The following is a 19,254-nucleotide window of genomic DNA, read 5'->3' on the forward strand; positions in this document are numbered from 1 at the left end:
ATATCATAAATCGAATCTGCAAGGTTCGCTTGCTTCCTCTCGCTAACGTAAAAATTAAAACGGTCATTTTCCGTTTCAGTGTGGGATTTGACACGTTATACCAAAATGGCGTACACGGCTTTCGCACTTCGCACTTTATCTTAAACCGTTTAATTCGTACGCGATTATTAACCATGACATGCCAGTGACGCCGTCACGATGAACGCACGCGATTTCAACTTCGAAATCGCCATGGACGGTAGCCAAGTAGACGAGGTGGTAGCCAGTATCTTCCATACAGTGCTATTCCACCGATCGAGTGGCAAATTCACCTACAACAACGAAGAGAGTTACTCCATACGAACCGTTAATTATGTGGACGTTGACTGCGATTTCATAGACTTCACGTACGTCTGCTGCGCGTCCGAATCGCTCGCTCGGAAGCTCAAAAGAGAAATATCGGCCTTTTCGAAACTCCTGCGCACGATTGACGGCAGGCCGTCCCCCGCTAAGGGCGAAATAAGCCTCGAGTTCTTCCAAAAACACCGGACTAGATGGTTCCTGCCGACATACGTGCCCGTGCCTTGGGAAATATGGCGCGTAAGTTGTGAACTGACCGAATCGGGCCAGGACATGCATAGACACGAGAGCGTAGTGGAAATGCTTCAAGACCAAATAGTTTTTATCACAGAGATAATAAACCGTCACGAATACGTGCCCAAGATGCCTAACCGGTCGGACGCGGATCTGATATTCGATACCTCGTATCCGGATATTCAACCTTATCTCTTTGCGATAAAGTATAAGTTACCGGAAACTGAGTCGAATACGGTCAGCAACACAGTTCGGAAACTAATCAGGGACACCCTGTATTTGTGATTATACGCCTGGTGATTTTCTATATTGACAATAATTTTGTTTCGTAGTTTGACCTGAAATGGCTAATTATTGTCGTCGATGAATTATGTAATTGTGATATATTTTAATGATTTAGATAATCGAATTTCGGCTATAAATGTGAGTCGAGAAATTTATTTAATGTACTTAGTTATTAGACATTGAAATAGTTTTATTTTTATTTGTTAATCCGCCCCTAAGTTAATAGTGAATTAGTTAAACAATAGTCAATGAAAGCTGGTTGTTGTGTCCATTTTACGTTTGATCCTAACGTTTTAGGGTTATCAATTATTTTTAATTTATATCGGCACGTATTTTGGCAAGTTTTGTTTGCGTCTTTTTATTGTAAACACCGCGATTAATACGCGACATCTAAGTCCTATACGAACGTTAGGTTGTGATATCGGATTTCCATACAATTTGTATAGACTTTTAGTTCCAAATTTGGCCACGGAGCGATACTCAAAATTGTCTATATTATTAGCACGAATTCTATTTATTAACCATATCTACGGATTGCATCTCATAAAATTCAATTTAGTTTTATAACTAGAACACTTAAAAAAAATCATAGATAAAACAAAACCTTACGTATTAAAAGGCTTGGCAAGACAGACGTGCCCTCCGATAGGCCGCATCTCACTTAACATCAGATTGCGGCCAAATGTATGTCTAGTTCTGTATAAAAACGTTTCGTCCGTGCTAAGAGCCGTATTCTTACCAAGGTACGTGTTGAACTATAAAAAGTAGAAATAAAAAAATTGATAATGATATTTTATATGTTTTACCCGTCTTTAACATAGGTTATGTAAAGAATTTTCAAAAAACTCATATATTAAAAAATTGTGAGCAGTTTGGGACAATTTTTATTTTGTGTACGGAATAATAGAACAGCATATCTTTTTGTCTTTATTCTATAAAAAATAACTCGAAAATAGTTCAAAGTTGCGGCTACTTCTCCATAACTAAATGACTCAGAAAGTTAGGTTGTAATGAACCTCGAAGAACCACCGATTTCTAGGTGGAGATTTAACCGCAATTTTAGCTGACTTGTAGGCGAAATCCAATAAGAGCACATAGTGTATATTGTAGTGTAAATATATTTTTCTCATTCAAATTAATGGTTCAATATGAGAGCTTTATAATGCTTATATGTATATTGTAGATTTTTCTCAGTAGGTTACTTTAAAGTGTGATAATTTTAACATAAGATGGTGCATGGATAGAAAGTGTATGAGAAAAGAGAAAATATAAAAAAAATCGTGTGTTCTACAGTGAAACTTAGATTTATTACTAATTTTAAATGTATAAATAGTTATTTTCATATGTAACGCCTTGGGTTGGCCCGTATTTCAAACGTCAATGTCAATGTCAAAGGACATCGTGAAATTACGATTAACTCTTTTAATTATATTAAAGTAAGCCTTTATTCGGATACTATAATTTTAAGTTAGTTACTTATAAATAGACGACCTCGGAAAGAGTGAAGGCGTCTTCCTCGTGTCGCTCATATTGGCTAGTCTTCTCCAATCTTTCTGCACTCTCTTTTATTTCAACGCTAATCGATTATGGCGGGTGTCTATTGGGTTAAGATGGTTCTACGAACGTGTCAAATTATGGAAAACGTACGAACGTGGAAGGAAACGTTTTGCACGACTGTGATTGGTCGAGAGCCGCACATCGCCTCGAGCGATCAATGATTTGGTTTTTTAAGTGAATAATAAATAGATATACGTTTGAATTACAGGCCATCTTATTAAATATAGAAATTATATTCAATTTAACTAATTGTCCGCCCTTGAGTTATATGCTATTATTTTCATCTTCGAATAAGTTCTAATGGCGTCAAATAAGTACTAAAATTTCCCTTATGACAATTTAAGTTAACGAACTGATAATCGTAACGTAGATTAAAAAAACGAAGATGAGATTTGCTTTCCTATAGTTGTGTTGTACTATAAACTGTCGAATTTTTATCTCACTTTACTTCACTACACTACATAGCTTTACTTTAAAACAATCTAAACATTTTGTAAAATACACATGATTACAGATGACGTTTAATGTTCAAAACGAAGCATATTTTGTTTTTAATCCAAATTTATAAACAACAAACAACATCATTGTAAGATTCGATATATCTACGGCTTAATATTAGGCCTTTAGAGTCGCCATTCTGATTACGATATTAATGAATAACATAACCGGAGTTTCAATGTCAAAAAGTCTTTTATACCTTCAATTTGTATTTGTACTGACTCCATCCATGAACTGCTTTGCTTATAAACGCCTCTCTTAGCTTAGCTGTCTAAAATTAAGAACTGGTTAGCTGAGCGGTTTTATAAGTAGGCGGTTAGTTATTTACTTTCCTACCTCATTTGTAGCTCTAATTACCCTTGATTGTATCTTTTTATTAACTTTTGTCACCAAAGAAATGGCTGTATCCTGACAATGTTATGATTGGCCCTGTTCACGCTATTAGTACCTAAATGTGACCTTTTAATATCGTAAAGAGATAAACCAATAGAAATTATTACGAGTTGGGCGATTTTCTTTATTGCTTCACCATGTTGTAGTGGTGCTGATGAAGCATAAGGCATATACTTATACGTGGAAGAAGGGTGTGCCCTTTCTTGTAAAGGGCCCGGCTTCAAAGCAAGAATTCTCGTCCAGTCTAGCTACTGGCTGGCCCGAAAGCGCTCTAGAAGTCGTTTATGCTGAGCGGTTGAAAGCACGTCAGGTAGTGATTTGTATGTCTCACTATAACGTCTATAATTTACCCTAAGTACATACCATTGGAACGACGTATAAGGGAAATACGATTCTGATCGAACACACCAACTCTAAAGGGGAGGGGTTGTTATTTTACCTAAGGTCAAGCTTTGAAAATAGATAAATTTATTTGATGAGACATACGTCTAGAACTGGGTTCTTTCGACGGTATAGTTGCCTCATCAGAAGCGAAAAAAAGATTACAAATTTAATTTTATTTTTGTTATTATACGTGAATTTATCATTTACCTGGATTTAGATTACGGACAATGTATTTTTGGATGTATGTTTCGAAGGGTTTGTGGCCTTCGTGGAATTAAAGCATATTTTGGATTTGGATCTGCTAAAGTACAGAAAGATATTCTTTTGCATATTAACTAATTAATTACGCGGTAATTTGGAGTGCAAAAGGATGTAAATAAAACAATAAACATAAATCGGCAGCTAAAAAGCTTTTCCGAACATATTATTATAACTTCAAAAAAATTTAAGGAGGAATTTATCGTGAATGAATCCATTCCCCATTAGGTGTGAGCTGGTACCACAATTTTTTTGTACTTAGGTTCTGACACTTAAGTTCTATTGGTTTCTTTCTTTACGATCACAAGTTTCCTTTGTAGATTATAGCGAGCCGCTTAAGTCTTATAATTTATGATCCAAAATCAAATATTTGGTGATGAGACAATATTTTTATACAGATAAATACAAAACTTTATGGCTGCGTACATGTTTTTGCGAACATAATTTCCCGTATAAACCTTAGAGTAAGCCTGAGATAGCTGTATAATCTTTTGTCTTTATCACTTGCACTTTAAAAACAAATAAAGCTGACAAAACATTGTATAACTATTTGAGACTTATGTTTATAATTTGCTATTTTTGTAATGCCAAATCGTACTTGTAAGGTGTATGGGAAAAAATTGTGAAAGTGCGCTGGTAATGTTAACGAAATAGATTTTTACGTAGTACATATTTAGCGAAGTAAACAATCATTGATGAATAGGTATTGCACGAAAAACTTTAGAAGTCAAAAGAGGAGGATACATGCACAGACTACCGTAGAAGTATTCTGTGCAAACATTGTTTTGTTTCAATTATCTATTTCGTTACTTAGTCGGTTTATAGAATGCATTTAAACTTAGCTCGGGCTTGGCGCCAAACTAAAGCAAGTTTCGATCGCAATTTCACTACGATTCAAATATATACTTCCAAAAAGTTACTAAGTGACGAGTGAAGAGCTCGGACAATTTCTTGCGTTTCTATTATTATCAATTCAGATTTAATGTAAGCTAAGTCTAAATACGCTTTGTGCAGCCAAACCCTTAGAGTTGTGACTCACTGTGTGTCAAAAACATATGGATGTGCTCTACAGGGTATATATAATAGCGCTGTCTCGACTCGGAATCTTACCCTCTGTCTCGATTCGCACCAGCCATAGAGTTTGGCAAGTCTGTAGTGAGTAAAAATTGTGTGCCTCGTTTAAGATATCGTCGCACGTTGTATATAAGCACCTTTGCCTTACTTAAAAATGTTATGTATGGCTGTTACTTGTATGTAAAGTATATGTTGTGATGTATCAGTTCAAAAGCAGGATTTGTCTTGTGATAATTTATATAAATATGTGAATAAATGATAATGTATTATTTGTTTTTGATTTTTCAAATACCCTTATTTTTATATATAAATAAACCAGATTCATAAACAGTTAAACTATTTTACTATAGTACTATTACGTCTCTTACGGTCAAATTGAGTTGCCGCTGTGACAAAAAAAATAACAAATGAATGCTTGTTATTTAGGTCTGATTACGTCTAACTACATATTTTTCAAAGATAATATAATGATTTTTAAATTGAGTATCTTTCGTTTAAGGTAATTTAATTCTTAAAGAAAATATTATCCTCAAATATAAAAAGAAACCTGCGTTTATAAGCCAAAATACATTACACATTACAACAATGTCTATAATAATACTGTCCTGCTTAATACCGCTAAGCATTGGTGACTTCTGCGTGTGGTTTATTCCCTTGATATCATGTCGATCCCCAAAAATATGAGAAAACTAAGAGTTCTGATACCACCATTCTGTCGGCTTATCGATAATCTCAATTAAATGTTGAAATAAAAAAGTATAATTACTTTGTTCTTTTTTTTGTTGGAATGTACATGATTTCACATGGGTGAGACAGTTATTATATTTGAGAATTCACAAAAATATTGTTTATTTAATAGAGGCTCACGATGTTACTTCATCGGTAAGGGGGATAATATGTATTAAGTATTTGAATCTCAAAATATTGTGAAAGTGTTGTGATCTCAAGACTTCAAGAAGACTTCGTGTGCTCAACGATAACAACTTCCATGTAATTATAAAACTTTATTTTATTATAATTAATAATTGTATGAATGGTGGAATGATGCGTGGAGCACAGGAAGTGTGAATGTTATGTTTTGTATTGATAAAGTCGTAAGCTTTACAACAAACGGTCGTACATAAAAATATGCACGTCATGAAATAATACGTAAAAAAGAATAGCTATCTTATTATAATAGATACAAATAATAATCTCGTACAGAACTATACGGAATCATGACCACGAATCAATCGAATATAATTTTTGTACTAAAGCAATTGTATAGAAAATCTGAGCACTAGACATTAACATTATCTTATTGACCTATATGAATTTTGTATATTGTTCGTGTTCAGGTCATGTGTATTTTTAAAAATGCATTTTCGTTTGTAACAGAACTTATGGCTGGACTAGGTACAAGAAGCTAGCATACCAATTAAATAGGCATAATATTTAGTTATTTTGGCAAACAAACGATAAACATTCTGTTATTTCATCCGTTACGTACACTTCGATTCTACTTGTACTGAGTTATATGTGTATAACTCTTGATTTGAGAACTGGCAGTAAATTTAAAATTAGAAGCATTTAATGTATATTTCTTTTTTTGACGTTCATAAGTACATTGTGTTTTTACAAAATATTTTTGACTTTGATATATTATAAATGATTGATTTCAGCACCAGAGATCTTACAACGGGACGCGTATGGACACGCAGTTGATTGGTGGTCGCTGGGCGTAATTACTTGTAGAATGCTCACCGGAGAGGTATTTATATATTTACTAATATGTAGATTGTAGGTATGTGTATACAATTTTTAACTTCCCTGGCCATCCACCAAGTAAGGCGCTTCAAGCCTTTAGGTATTATGATCAATTTCTGTGTGTCGCAATTGTATGACAATGTATGACTTAAAACTTAGCGATTAAAAAGAGTGGCGGAAAGTTTCTTGCCAGTTCTTCTTGCCCGATTTATGCTCTTGACTTGCGAACTGGTAGAAAATGTAAATTTACAATTACCTATAATATTACCTATATTGAATAAAGTTATTTTGACTGACTTGGACTTCAGAATATGGGATATAAACCCGAGACCCATAACTTTGAATAAAAAAATACTTTGCTAGCACTCTGTATAAATCTTTATAATACAAATATATATATATAACGGCAGATAATTTTTTTTACTTGTAATTGTTACAAAATGATTTTCAGTCCAAACGTCTATATTCTAAATAAAGACTATTTTGCTACTCCAATAAAGTAATTATATTTTAACTAATATTTCATACCCAATTATGATTTCGATTATTTTCGTAGGTATTTTACATGGTATTTATGTAAACTAAGCTACATATTAAGAAATGTAACAGTATAAATAAAACATGTAGTAAAAAACGTATTTATTTATTACTTAGAGTACCGGAAATTCGATAATTTATTTGCAAATAATTACAACGTAGGTAATTCTTTAGTTTCCTATTTAAATAAGTCTCTAACTAGTCTGACATTCACGCGAATACGGCTTTTGGCCGGCTAATGCGGGGGATCATCACAAACGCACAGCGTTGAGCTCTAGGCTCCTACTCGCTTGTTGGCAAAGGGCGCGTGTCGAGAACCATTGGCTGTCGACACACGCCCACCGCCTGCACAGTTTTGTTTATCTAAGAAGAGGATGGGCTAGAATTCTCCAATTTCTCGCCGCTCTCCTCTGATGAGTCCTTCTCCTTGTTCTCCCCACTTTCTCCGCTCTCCTCAGAGCTGCTCTTAGCTGAAGCGTCTCCTAACGCTAAGTCACCTTCCTTGACTTCAGCCTTGACGTCACCTGATTCCTTTGCAGGTTCTGCAGGTGCTTCGCCTGCCTTCTCTGCAATTTCGACCTTCTCTACTTTCTCTTCGACTTTCTCACTCTTTTCTTTTGGCTCTTCACTGGGTGCAGATTTGGCCGCAATCTCAGGAACTTCGGGTTGCTTTTCTTCTGGTTTCTCTACTTCTGCAGATTTACTTTCTGGCTTTGGAATATCTTCTTTCTTTTCTTCTACAGCATCTCGAACCACTCGTTGTGCTTCGTCAGCAACCACACCGGCGGCGCTAGATTTCGGTTCAACCGGAGTAGAAGGAGCAGATGGCTCTTCTTTTTTTTCTTCTGATTTCGACTCAGCCGGTGAGTTTTCCGCAACATCTCCACTTTTTGAAGCTGGTTCTTCAGGAGCTGGTGTCTCATCCTTTTTCTCCTCGGGTTCAGCTATTTTAGGGGCAATGGCTGGCTGTGATGCGGTGATGGGACTTATTGCAGCTGCATCAATAGGATCATCGGCGACTGCAGCAGGGTTCTTTACTGCACTGACTACGTCAAAACCTTCGGCGATCGCAGATTTAAGTGCTGGCTCTTTGACTTCTTCTACCTTTGCTTCAGATTCCTCAGATTTTGATTCTGGTTCAGATTTGGGTTCAGGGATCTCAATTTTTTGCTCTGGCTTTACTTCAGCGGGTTTTGCTTCTTCTGCTTTCTTTTCGTCTTCTTTAGCTGGTTCCTCAGACTTGACTTCCGGTATTTCTGCCTTCTTTTCTTCTTCCTTGGCATCTTCTTTCACATCGGGTTTCGATTCGACAGCAGCTTCAATAGGTGATTCTGCGTTTTTAGCTTCAGGTTCTACTGGTTTGCTTTCCTCCTTTTTGGCTGGTTCAGGATCAGCTTTTTTCTCATCTACTTTGGCTGGTTGTGCATCATTTTGTACCTTTTCTTCTCCTGACTTTGCCTCCGCCACAGCAACTGGTGTGACGGGTGTTTCTTGTTTCTCCTCCGCAACGGGCATGGCGAGGCTCATAGCCGCAAAGGCCAAACAGATTATCAGCACCTTCATCCTGAAAAAACAAAAACAATATAATAAGATTTATAAATATACAAAACTAATAGAAAAATTGCAACGCACGTCTACAAATCGTGAATGCGGTAAGGCCAATGTTACGCGCCGCCTCCGAGCTTAACGTTCATCGCAATTTTCCAATTAAGATTGGATAATGTAAGGGCCCGACATGCTGGGGGCGAGTGCCTAGTTAAATTGAATTAAAAGTTGACTTTGAGCCGGACGTAGGTTATTTGTGAAAGTGGTTAATAAATAGGGAAATATACCTAAATAAAAACTGATCTAAATAAAAAGCGTTAGCAAGAACCTATACCCATTTGAACAAGATATTAAAATTTATTGCATGTCTTATAAACTCGTTATAGGTCATAGACACGAGGTATTTATATACTGTAAGTCATTAAGTCGTATCCCAGGTCCTGTTGGAATGTGGTCCGGCGCCACGCCACAAATAGACCGTACATCCTTCGTAATTACAGCCCCCTGAGGATATTAAAAATAGCGCGCAACGATAACGGATTTTTGAAGCTAGCCAATGAAACAAAAAAATATCTGCACACGCTTGGAGATTTTCAAAGCATTGTGGACATTTCCTACCGTTGTCTAGTACACCGGATGGGAATTGTGTGTTTGTCATAAGGATCAGGCGAGACGTCCACACTACGGTATTTGAATTTTAATACGCGTACTGAATAGAATTGGTAATTCAGAGATGCTATCGTGAATGATTCACTGGTGGGCTAATCTGGACATTGCTAATTCGAACAGCCAATGATTTAACGCAAGTTCATTGATCGTTAAACCGCAATTTATATCATTCATAACAATGAATCGATATTTTGTGTGCCGCAAATCCAATTGAATATACGGGGTGTAATTATGAACACCTAGAAAGCAAATACTGGCAGTAAACTATTCGCATTAAATAAGGAACTAGCAAATGTATTATCAAATATATTACGTATTCGTTTCGTTGTAAAAAAATATTTCTACATTATTCTTGTGGTGTACCTACTTGTACTATTACGGCTAATGACGGTTTGACACGGATCGACAATTTATGTATACAAATTGAATGAAAAAAATGAAGAAATATCTAATAATCCCTACATAATATGGTCGCTTTCCGCCGGTTCTACGCTTGCCAAGTATTCCATGTTGCGCAGGTAAGCGATTTAAGCAGATGCGCTAAGCACAGTACAAAACACATTTCTAGCATTTACATGGAGTACTTAATTATGACATCCACCAAGCTTATTTTGTTACTAGTTGTTTCGACAGATCTCTTGCTTTTAATATTCAATTTAAACATATGCGAAGCTTCAGTAGTGAATTTTAACAGATTTTTTTCGTAATTTTATATCTGTAGCAATCTCCTATTAATTAAATTGAAAACGCATTAAATTTGTAGAATATCGTTCACAAGTTGGTGACAGCCAAAATATGTAATATATGAAGCTTAAAATGCGGAACGGTTATTAACTTCTGGTAATGATTTTATAACTTTACAAGTTGTACTTATTCGTTTCCGTGCATAATAATTATTTTGCTTTTATTTAGAAGGGAAGGGTTGTTCGCTTTTATAATACAGGTTCTTTATTATGTTTATCGAATGCTTTAATATGTATTTTATGTACTTTAATTAACAAGCAAATTTCAGCGCTTAAGTATCGTAGTTTTAGTTTTGTTTTCTTTTTATGTATTTAACGCATACATCATGCGTCGAAATTACAATAAAAAATAAATATGGGAGTGAATGTTTTCCCTTTTAATAATAATATATACCTGTACGCTGTATAGCGAGGTACAAAACTGCCTTACAGTGACCTCAACATTCAAATAATTTGGCTACGATTCCGATGTGAGTGATGTGAGTTGAAGAAAATCTATCAATCATAAATTGATACTAATTTGTAAGAATTTGTTAAGAATAGTTATTAAGTATAAACAATGTGTTTTTTCGTAAAAGGGTGTACAATGGTTATTGTTATTTTTGTGTTCCTTGATGGAAGCTCTCAGTGTTATGCCCGTTAGCAAACCAATGCATAGGTTCGAAATCCAAGGTTTTTATGCGCATTATTTGAATCTTATCCAAAACCACTGAATACGGTAACATTCCACTTGTAGCGGAAAACGTTTGATTTGTTTGATTGTTTCTGAGTAATTCTGGAAGGATATCCTTAGCTCGAGTCTTCCCACACATTCGAGCAATCTTTCAATTGAAGCCCAGCGCATGCTCTTCATTGCGCCAATCAAAAATATGCCGGCGATGCGGCGAATACATGCCTCGAAACGTGACAATGTATTACTACCCTTATGTGAATTAAAAAATTTATAAGTTCTAAAACAACGTGTATGCATAAATTGCTACAAGAATATATGAACACAAATTTGAACCGATACACATCAATTACATGATCAAGCTAGCAAGGGAAATAAAACAGGTAACCACAAAATAAAAATATAAACTTAAATATCATAAACAAAGTTACGGGAAGTTGGTATATTGTTGTAAAATATATCAACATAATTGTTTGGGGTTTCTCAATACAGACTGTTAGCACGATACAGATCATCAATATACGCAAAAAGATTCGAAGTCTACCCTCTGCTTAATTGGTATACGAATATAAATTTGACTTTATACTCTATAAGCGTTAAGATTTTTTAAGAAAAAAAAATCAATCTAATTATTTATTCTATATCAGCAACTTCAAGCATCTGTTGCTTTTTATTATATTGACATTGATGAATTTGACATTTGTCTATGGTAAATAGATTTACCATCACCTGTATTGCTAAACATGTTTGAATACTGAATAGGCTTTCAAATTTGATAACCTGATTGTAGGCCTTGTTTATTTGTCCTTGCATTATTGCGACAATCAACATATTTTACTGTTCGAAGCCGTGAAATATTTACTAAGGGAAATAATTATGTATGTATTGATAGTCTAGGTTTGATCAAGTAGGTAACTGTCTCCCTGAAAGAACTACGGACGACGAAATTTCTCAAATAGAAAAAAAGCTTTCAACTAATATTGATAATAAGGTTTATATCTAAAATTAACTGTTGAAAGCTCAAGTAAATTAACCCGAAAATCCCCAATAAGGGCCGCGTGAGTGTCGAAGCCGTTCAGCTGTACGCTTCCCGATATACAGAAGACATTGAAGATTCAAAAGAAATGAGTGTGTATCAAAATTGATGTAAAAATATATATACATTGAAAACTTTTGTAATTGACCGCATATATAAATTATGGTACACGTGGAAATTATATTTTTTATACTATTAGTAACTTTCTTATTAAAACCAAAAAGATCGTCTACACACTGTGGAAATAGAGCACAACTTAGCCCCAAATTATTTTCATTTACCCTTATCTATGGCCTCAATTCACCAGATCAAAATATCTATAGACATATTTGATTTTAGAATTATTTGTTGAGTAACAAGTAAGTGCATTGTTACACTCGTATTTAGCACTTATGTACTTAAGAAGTTACAACATGCATCACATAAGGTTTCGTAAACTACAAGGCCTCTTCTAATATAATTATAATATTAACTATCAATAGCATTGCAATAATCTTTGCGAAAGATGCTGTAATGTCATTAATTAATGTCGTATTAACATACTTTTGGCGTTTGAACACTGATCAATTGATGTCACAAACAATAATCTAGTAGCGGGGTTAAATTGATTTAACTTTATAGGCACGGAGATAATCAGCCGACCTCGCCTCATACGTAGGCTGAGACTCAGTTATTCCTGTTTCTTCAAATGTTTTCCTTATCCATACGACAACATCCGTTACGGCAAAGATTTCGAACGCACGATCTCGAATCTTACAAGAAAAGCAGTGGCCAGTGGTAGCCACTGTTTTGTTGATGTCTACTAATTAGTCTATTAATTTTATTACTTTTTCGATATATTTTAAGTCATACCTACCTAACAATATACATTTATAAGGTAAAAATAACATATATATTATTAATTTTCTTTCCCAACCAACTAGGTACTTAACATAATTAGCTCTGTCATTCGCTATTTATCGTGTCTAGGTAATCTTGTGTATGTCATATCTGGTCATCGTTCACGCGGGACACGTAATATGAGCAAATTTTATTATTATACGCTTTTTATTTACACGTTTATGTCATGTACGACGCAAAAAGTACAGCATGCATGGTTAAGTTCTTTTGCCGCTATTGTTTATATTTTTTCTAGAGATACACGAGTTAGATATGTGACCAAATTAGTGAAAACTGTTTAATACTAAAGAATTGAGTAAGCAGACATAATAATAATGTCGATAAGAATATATAGTTTTAAATGTTTACGGCCAGTTTTTAAATAAAGGGCAATAATAACAGATGAGAACAACTGTCCAGACTAACGAAAACAATTTTATAGTATAATAATTCTAAAAAAACGAATCAGCGCTAACTCATTGCTAGATGTAAAAGTTACTAAACGTATGGTCATTGTGAATATACAGTATAATAGGTAATTCCAGACTTGCGAATTTAAAAGAGAACTAAGTTGCAATAATATAATAAGTTCATACATATTCTTAAGTTCCGTGTATTATTATTCCAATGTACACAAGTAAAACATTAAATTGCGGTATGTCATTTAAATTTGCACGTTTACAGTACGCTCGAAGAATTTCAAAGCATTTAAGAGTAAAGCGTGACCGGCTAGATTGACCCAGACATTTTTTATCGCTATACCTACATTACAATAATTGATATTGAATATTACAAATCACGGCATTTTTCTCGATCTTGCGCAAGTTAAATACAGGCCAATGTTTATTGAATGTATCGCTTTTTAATATTGGTTTTAAACTTTTAGATATAATTCACTAAACACATTTTAATCTGTATTGATAAGTAAATTACATTAGTTAAATAGATGCCATTTCTTCAAAATGAGTATCGTGGAAAAAAACACTTGAGGAAAATATTAAGCAGCAGAAAAGTCGATAAGAAATTTGGCGAACTTTTTTACCACACAAGATATTCGTAATTATAGATAAAAATTTCGTCTCTAAAAAATGTCGGTTTAATGTCGAAACGTTTGACGCGAAAATTTGACGGCATTTGAATCAATAACATAGAAACTTACTATAATGATCACCACTGTTTTATCGAGATGTAAAATGGCAGCCAGCCTCAGTGGGAGTGGCCGGGGAGGGTAGGTTTGCTAGAGTATATAAAAAACATAATATAACTGCCGCCTCCGTGTCTTGAACCTTCATGTTTGTTGAAGCAGCAGTTTTTGTATTCCGGCTAGTAGACGATAGAATAAAACCTTTGACAGAAATTACGGGACATAACGAGAAACAAGTTTGGGTATCGAATTCACGGTTAAAATCAAGTCTATAATTATTTTAAAGCAAGATTTCATTGCCCATACAGAGCCTGTTATGTGAAACCAGTTTAAAGTGTCGATTGTGCAACGGACGGACCGCGGTTCATTGTCGCTGCATTGGGGCCGATCGATGCCATTATATCATTTGGATAATAACGGGATTTTCCTACGCTCAATCAGATAAGCAGATAGCTGCGGGTTTAAATATAACGTTAGATCAATATCTGAGTAGAGATCTATTTACAAACTTTTATACTAACGTAACCACTGGTTTACATTGAGAAATAATTCGTCTTGGACAGTCAATATATCAAAAGGCACCAAACCGCGGAACAGCTAGTAACAACACTGTTGTAGATTTCTCTTGAGGCTGTCATATGTAGAAAGGATTACTTGTAATTTGAGTGATATTATAAAAATATAAATTGAAAAGATCATACTCAGAATGGAAATTTATAATAAGTAAGACTGACTGCTGATAAAATCTTTTTGTCTCACGGAGGTCATCGCGCTAAATCTTGTTTTTGGATCTAGTTCCATACCAATTACAGGTAAAGTTTCCAGTATAAATACGTATTGAATTCAGTTCTTGTTTTCAAACATAAATTAAACCGAGGAACGTGTAAGTATTATTCGTAGCGAATTGATTTTCCTAGTCGCTGTGTGATATGTCCAATTTCAGTCCTCCATCTTGGATTCCATTTCATACTTTAAATACTCTCTTTTAATTTGGACTTCGAGCAGAAATTATCCAGTGAGGTATAAACCTAGTTCCATATAGGGATAACATGATCTTCGAAATCTTATTTTAGTTAAAATTTAACTGCGGTACTTAAATTGTAAATACCACAAAGTTGAAAGACACGACTGGCTTTAAAAGCTTCCGCCTTCGCCAACTTTAAACCCACTGGTATTATGAAATAACAAGTAGTCTACTAAATACAGGAGAGGATTTATGTGGGAGTTAAAAAAGCACTCTAGGACGTATCTACAAAATCACTCTACATCTACGCTGTTCAAATTCTAGCGATAACATTCAATACAAATGAACACAACTAGCATGAAACCACACGAAACTTACCACCAGTGCGGATTGTGGCCCGAAGCTGGCCTATAATTAAAATGTAATCTTATATGCAACTCTAGAAAATATAATAGTCTAACAACTGTTGAAAACTAAAGTATAGTAGTCAGTCATTTGAAATCCATCCGTGGATTAGTCGAACAACTAATATTTGAATTTCGAATATTGATCGGAAGTGTTAACGGTACCATAGAGTAAATGTTGGACTAGAAGTCTTAGGTCAATGCCAGCGGAAGAGCATTTGGAAAATAACGGGGTGCCCAACAAGCTTAAAATGTCAACTAAGTGCCCATTGCTTATTGTGAAATTAACTAAGATCCGAAAGTTTTTATGGTTTTGCTGTCCCATATTAAAATGTATTTTTAATTTGATTTATATTTTACGAATTAATTTTACTTCTGTATGTATACTCGTATGGCTTGTTCAGAAACAATTTGTTATTGAAAGGAGACGTTTTGGAATATATGCATGTCTAAAATTTTAAATGTCTGACCTTGTTGATTCGAGATATTGTTTTAACTACTTACGATGCGTGAAAAATATCATTATGTTAGATAATTGCATTGCCTTGAAGAGATTTGTCGGTTGCCGACTTAGCCTGGTACGGACATATTGATTTTTTAAATACAATACCTATAAATTCAGCTTTTCTTGCAATGGTTTTTTAACTATGGCATCAAAAGGAATTAATATATATGTACGCAGCTTGAGTTTGTCATGAGTTACTAGCATTTTCGCTTAACTTTAAGAGTTTGTATATAAAAGAAATCACTGTAATCCTATCGACACAAAAAGTTTTTTATACAGCTTATCGCTATGAAAACTTTTCTCAATTCATAATACTCGGATTTATCTTTTATCTTACATTATTCATTTTAACTTGAAAATATGCAATATAATTGATATGGAAATTGTGGAAACTACGCAAATGTGGCGCATATACAGCGCATGCGTCAATCATTTGACAAATGCGAAACGTTACATTAAATAGGTGGGAAATTAATAGCGTGAATATAACAACAACAAAATATATTTTCGCTTAATCGGTCTTTGAAAAATATATAATAAGATAAGACTTGCCAGTAGCATAAATAATATAAAAACTGCAGGAGAACGAAATGTAGTCTGTGGTTATTTTAACGTGGTTTGATTTATTGCTAATTATATGTGTTCAATCTTACTAATTAATAATATTTTTTCTATCGCCTTTAATGATGCGAGCAACTGAGTCATGAAAATGATTCGTTTCGGTTCCCATCAAGACGCAAACTTGATTACCGAGGTGATTGCAATGTTTTTATCGTACTTTTGTTATGCTTCAGTCAGATTGCGGGGTCATTACTTGAAATATTTCTTATTACCGAGTTCATTAAGAGTTCGTATTACGTATTCTTTCACCACCGAAACGATATCAATCGTCATAGCAAGTAACTCGTTAGCAATAGCTAATATCTTAAAGTAATCTTTGTAAGTGTTATAATAAAAACTAGGTTTCCCGAGCATTATTAAAATTAAATTTTCTTTAATGCATCGACATCTTGAATAATTCATTTTTGTCTAGGACTTTATTGTCTATACAATGACATAACAATAGAAACTTTAAGTGTTTGGCCTTAATATGAACATAAATTATACACCATAGAGGTAATAGTACCTTCGAAGGGTAGATAGATACTTAAGATATCACTGACCATGACCAATCATTATTCTAGACAAGCTGGCTTTAAAAATAGCCCTTAAGACGTATTAACATTCTTGTACCATACTCGATAACGCTTTTATAATATTTGACAAGCCATTTACAATTTCTTTTTATATCGATCCCAAATGGGTCTTTATATCGAAAAAATTTTTTTTAAACGTCTAATTTGAAGGTTTGTATATTAAAATTTAAGGCTAGACCGCGACATAAAACGTGTTGGGGCATATTAAAGTATACTATCAGACCAAAATTTGCAAAGACGGAAATAATAATTGTATTTTTTGTAATTTATTGTCAGCTGTAATGGATATTTGTCATATTGTAACTTTCAAGAGAAGTTGTGTTGTCTATAGAAGTGGCCATGACCGATGAAAAACCTACAATTCCAACGATTATTGTAGCAATGCGTTTTGCATACATTTGAAAGTAGGAATACAAGATCTATGATAATTTTCGTTTCTTCACCTCGTTATAATCGTTTTTGTATCTATGTCATGTTTTGTATCTAAATCAAAAGAGAGTCCCAACTCTACGTATCTTTGCGATCACGATAATTTAGCAAAACCATACTTGAATTTTTGCATTTAAAGCGTTCAAAAATAGTGTCATAGCTGCGGTTATTTTACATTTGAAGAAACATTTTCTTAAGCATTTTTATTTGTAATAACAATGTCGCAACAAGACGTAGTATCGAGATAAATAATTGTAATAAAGTTTACTTGAGATTTACATATTTTAAATGTCTACTATCCGAACCTATGCATAATTACCAAGACTACATTGATTTAAGGTTAATATTGTTAAGTTTTTAATCTGAATAAAGCGAGCTATTATAAAACTGTTATCTTATCAAGTTACGTGTATATTAACTAAATGTAACTAAAGCGGAAATTTATGCATTTTAAATTAAAAAGTAGCATTGATCGTTCATAATGAGACGCGGGGCTTAGTTGTTTCTTTATAGGTTTTATAGACATTAAAATTCTATATTATTTTCAAAAGGTCTATGTTAAAACGAATGTTTGCGAATTGCGAATTACAAAGTACTGATACGTATTGAATGGAGTTTTTATTATCTCTAAGAATGTAAAAATACTATTATTTCATTATAAGGTTTTAATGCTTAGGATTGAATACGTGTAGTATTTGAAGATTTAAAAATGTATAGAATAAAAACCTGAATTTCATTTCTAAAAGTTTCTGTAAAAAAATATTTTTTTCGTAAAAAGAGGTTCTATGTTCCAAGAATTTTAATAAAAAGATACTTTTGTTTGTTAGTCTAGATTCTCGATTTATCAAAAGGGGTTTTTTATTGTTTAAATTGGATCAAGACTTAGAAGCTCTATAACTTTGCGTAGTTTACAACCTTGACTGTTACAGGGAAAAGTACAGTCTCGTATTAGGTACATAATTGGATTACATTTAACTGTAATTTGATAATGTTTTTGTAAGGGTTACGTTTGGGTAATTACAATATTAGAAAGTTTTGAAGTCGGCCTGCACAATCTAGCTTTTTATCATTTTTATTAACAGATATTTATAATTTAAGGATTATTATTTTAGTTGAGTTTTATGTTAATAGTTATGTGCAAATTGGTATCAGGAACTGGGCGCGGGTGTTTTGTTACATCCTTGGCTTTGTGTCGTCTGGGTATTGTGTGGACCGATCATGCATGAATACTCTTTGAATCTGTTCCATTTATTCGATGAGTCTTAATGTTTTATTTTTAAAATCACTTTTATTTTTATTTATGATATTATAACAAAAGAGGTTGTAAATAACGATTTTTTAACATAAAGAATTATTTTATTTTAAACTTTTGAAAATCGAATGCTGTTTTAATGTTCCATACGTAGAAATAATTTTAAATCTAGCAAAGCCCGATTGTTTCTACTCACCTAGCGCTATTAGATCCTTAGTCAAACAAAATGAACTTTCAAGAAGCACTGGCACAAAATAATAATTTAGGGAAACAACTATGTTTGAACGGTTTGACGACTGGCAATGTATTGGTGGTTGTTTCATAACGCTCGTGCTTATATAGGTAGGAGTTTAGGCGCGCTCGGCCTACAGGGCATGCCATCTTTATGCTTTGCGATGCATCTTTAGATGTAAATATCTAATATTGACAGCCAGCGGTCAAGTTCTTCGCTTTTCTAGGGCCGTAGCCATTTCTTATTTTACGCGTCGTTGTTTAGCATTTTATTTTGACGTT

General features: G+C 34.0%; 2 protein-coding genes across 5 annotated transcripts in view; one reads left to right on the forward strand and one right to left on the reverse strand.

Annotated features, from left to right (window-relative positions):
- Positions 1-19,254, forward strand: part of LOC123710026 (autophagy-related protein 101) — a 49,683-nt gene that overhangs the window by 8,464 nt on the left and 21,965 nt on the right. Inside the window, exon 7 of one of the 3 annotated variants that reach the window (XM_045661684.1) lies at positions 6,684-6,772. In XM_045661684.1, the coding sequence (XP_045517640.1) occupies positions 6,684-6,772 (89 nt within the window). Of the gene's footprint in view, positions 1-79; positions 5,292-6,683; positions 6,773-19,254 lie in introns of those variants that run through there. The other 2 variants (XM_045661685.1, XM_045661686.1) reach the window with 2 other exon arrangements.
- LOC123710027 (neurofilament heavy polypeptide) lies at positions 7,396-19,062 on the reverse strand. Of its 2 annotated transcripts, XM_045661688.1 has the most exons (3): positions 18,938-19,048; positions 15,334-15,363; positions 7,396-8,869 (listed from the first exon to the last, which is right to left on the reverse strand). In XM_045661688.1, exon 3 carries the CDS (start codon positions 8,866-8,868, stop codon positions 7,669-7,671), a length of 1,200 nt encoding a protein of 399 aa, XP_045517644.1. In that variant the 5' UTR covers position 8,869; positions 15,334-15,363; positions 18,938-19,048; the 3' UTR covers positions 7,396-7,668. The 2 variants fall into 2 exon arrangements, with proteins under 2 accessions (XP_045517644.1, XP_045517643.1); XM_045661687.1 differs by lacking the exon at positions 15,334-15,363 and having other exon boundaries at positions 18,938-19,062.

This window comes from Pieris brassicae, chromosome 5 (assembly GCF_905147105.1).
Source record: "Pieris brassicae chromosome 5, ilPieBrab1.1, whole genome shotgun sequence".
Classification (NCBI taxonomy): Eukaryota; Metazoa; Arthropoda; class Insecta; order Lepidoptera; family Pieridae; genus Pieris; species Pieris brassicae.

Bases quoted from the DNA above. Each gene is read 5' to 3' on its own strand.
- LOC123710027 (XM_045661687.1), bottom strand. From the start codon at position 8,868: ATGAAGGTGCTGATAATCTGTTTGGCCTTTGCGGCTATGAGCCTCGCC.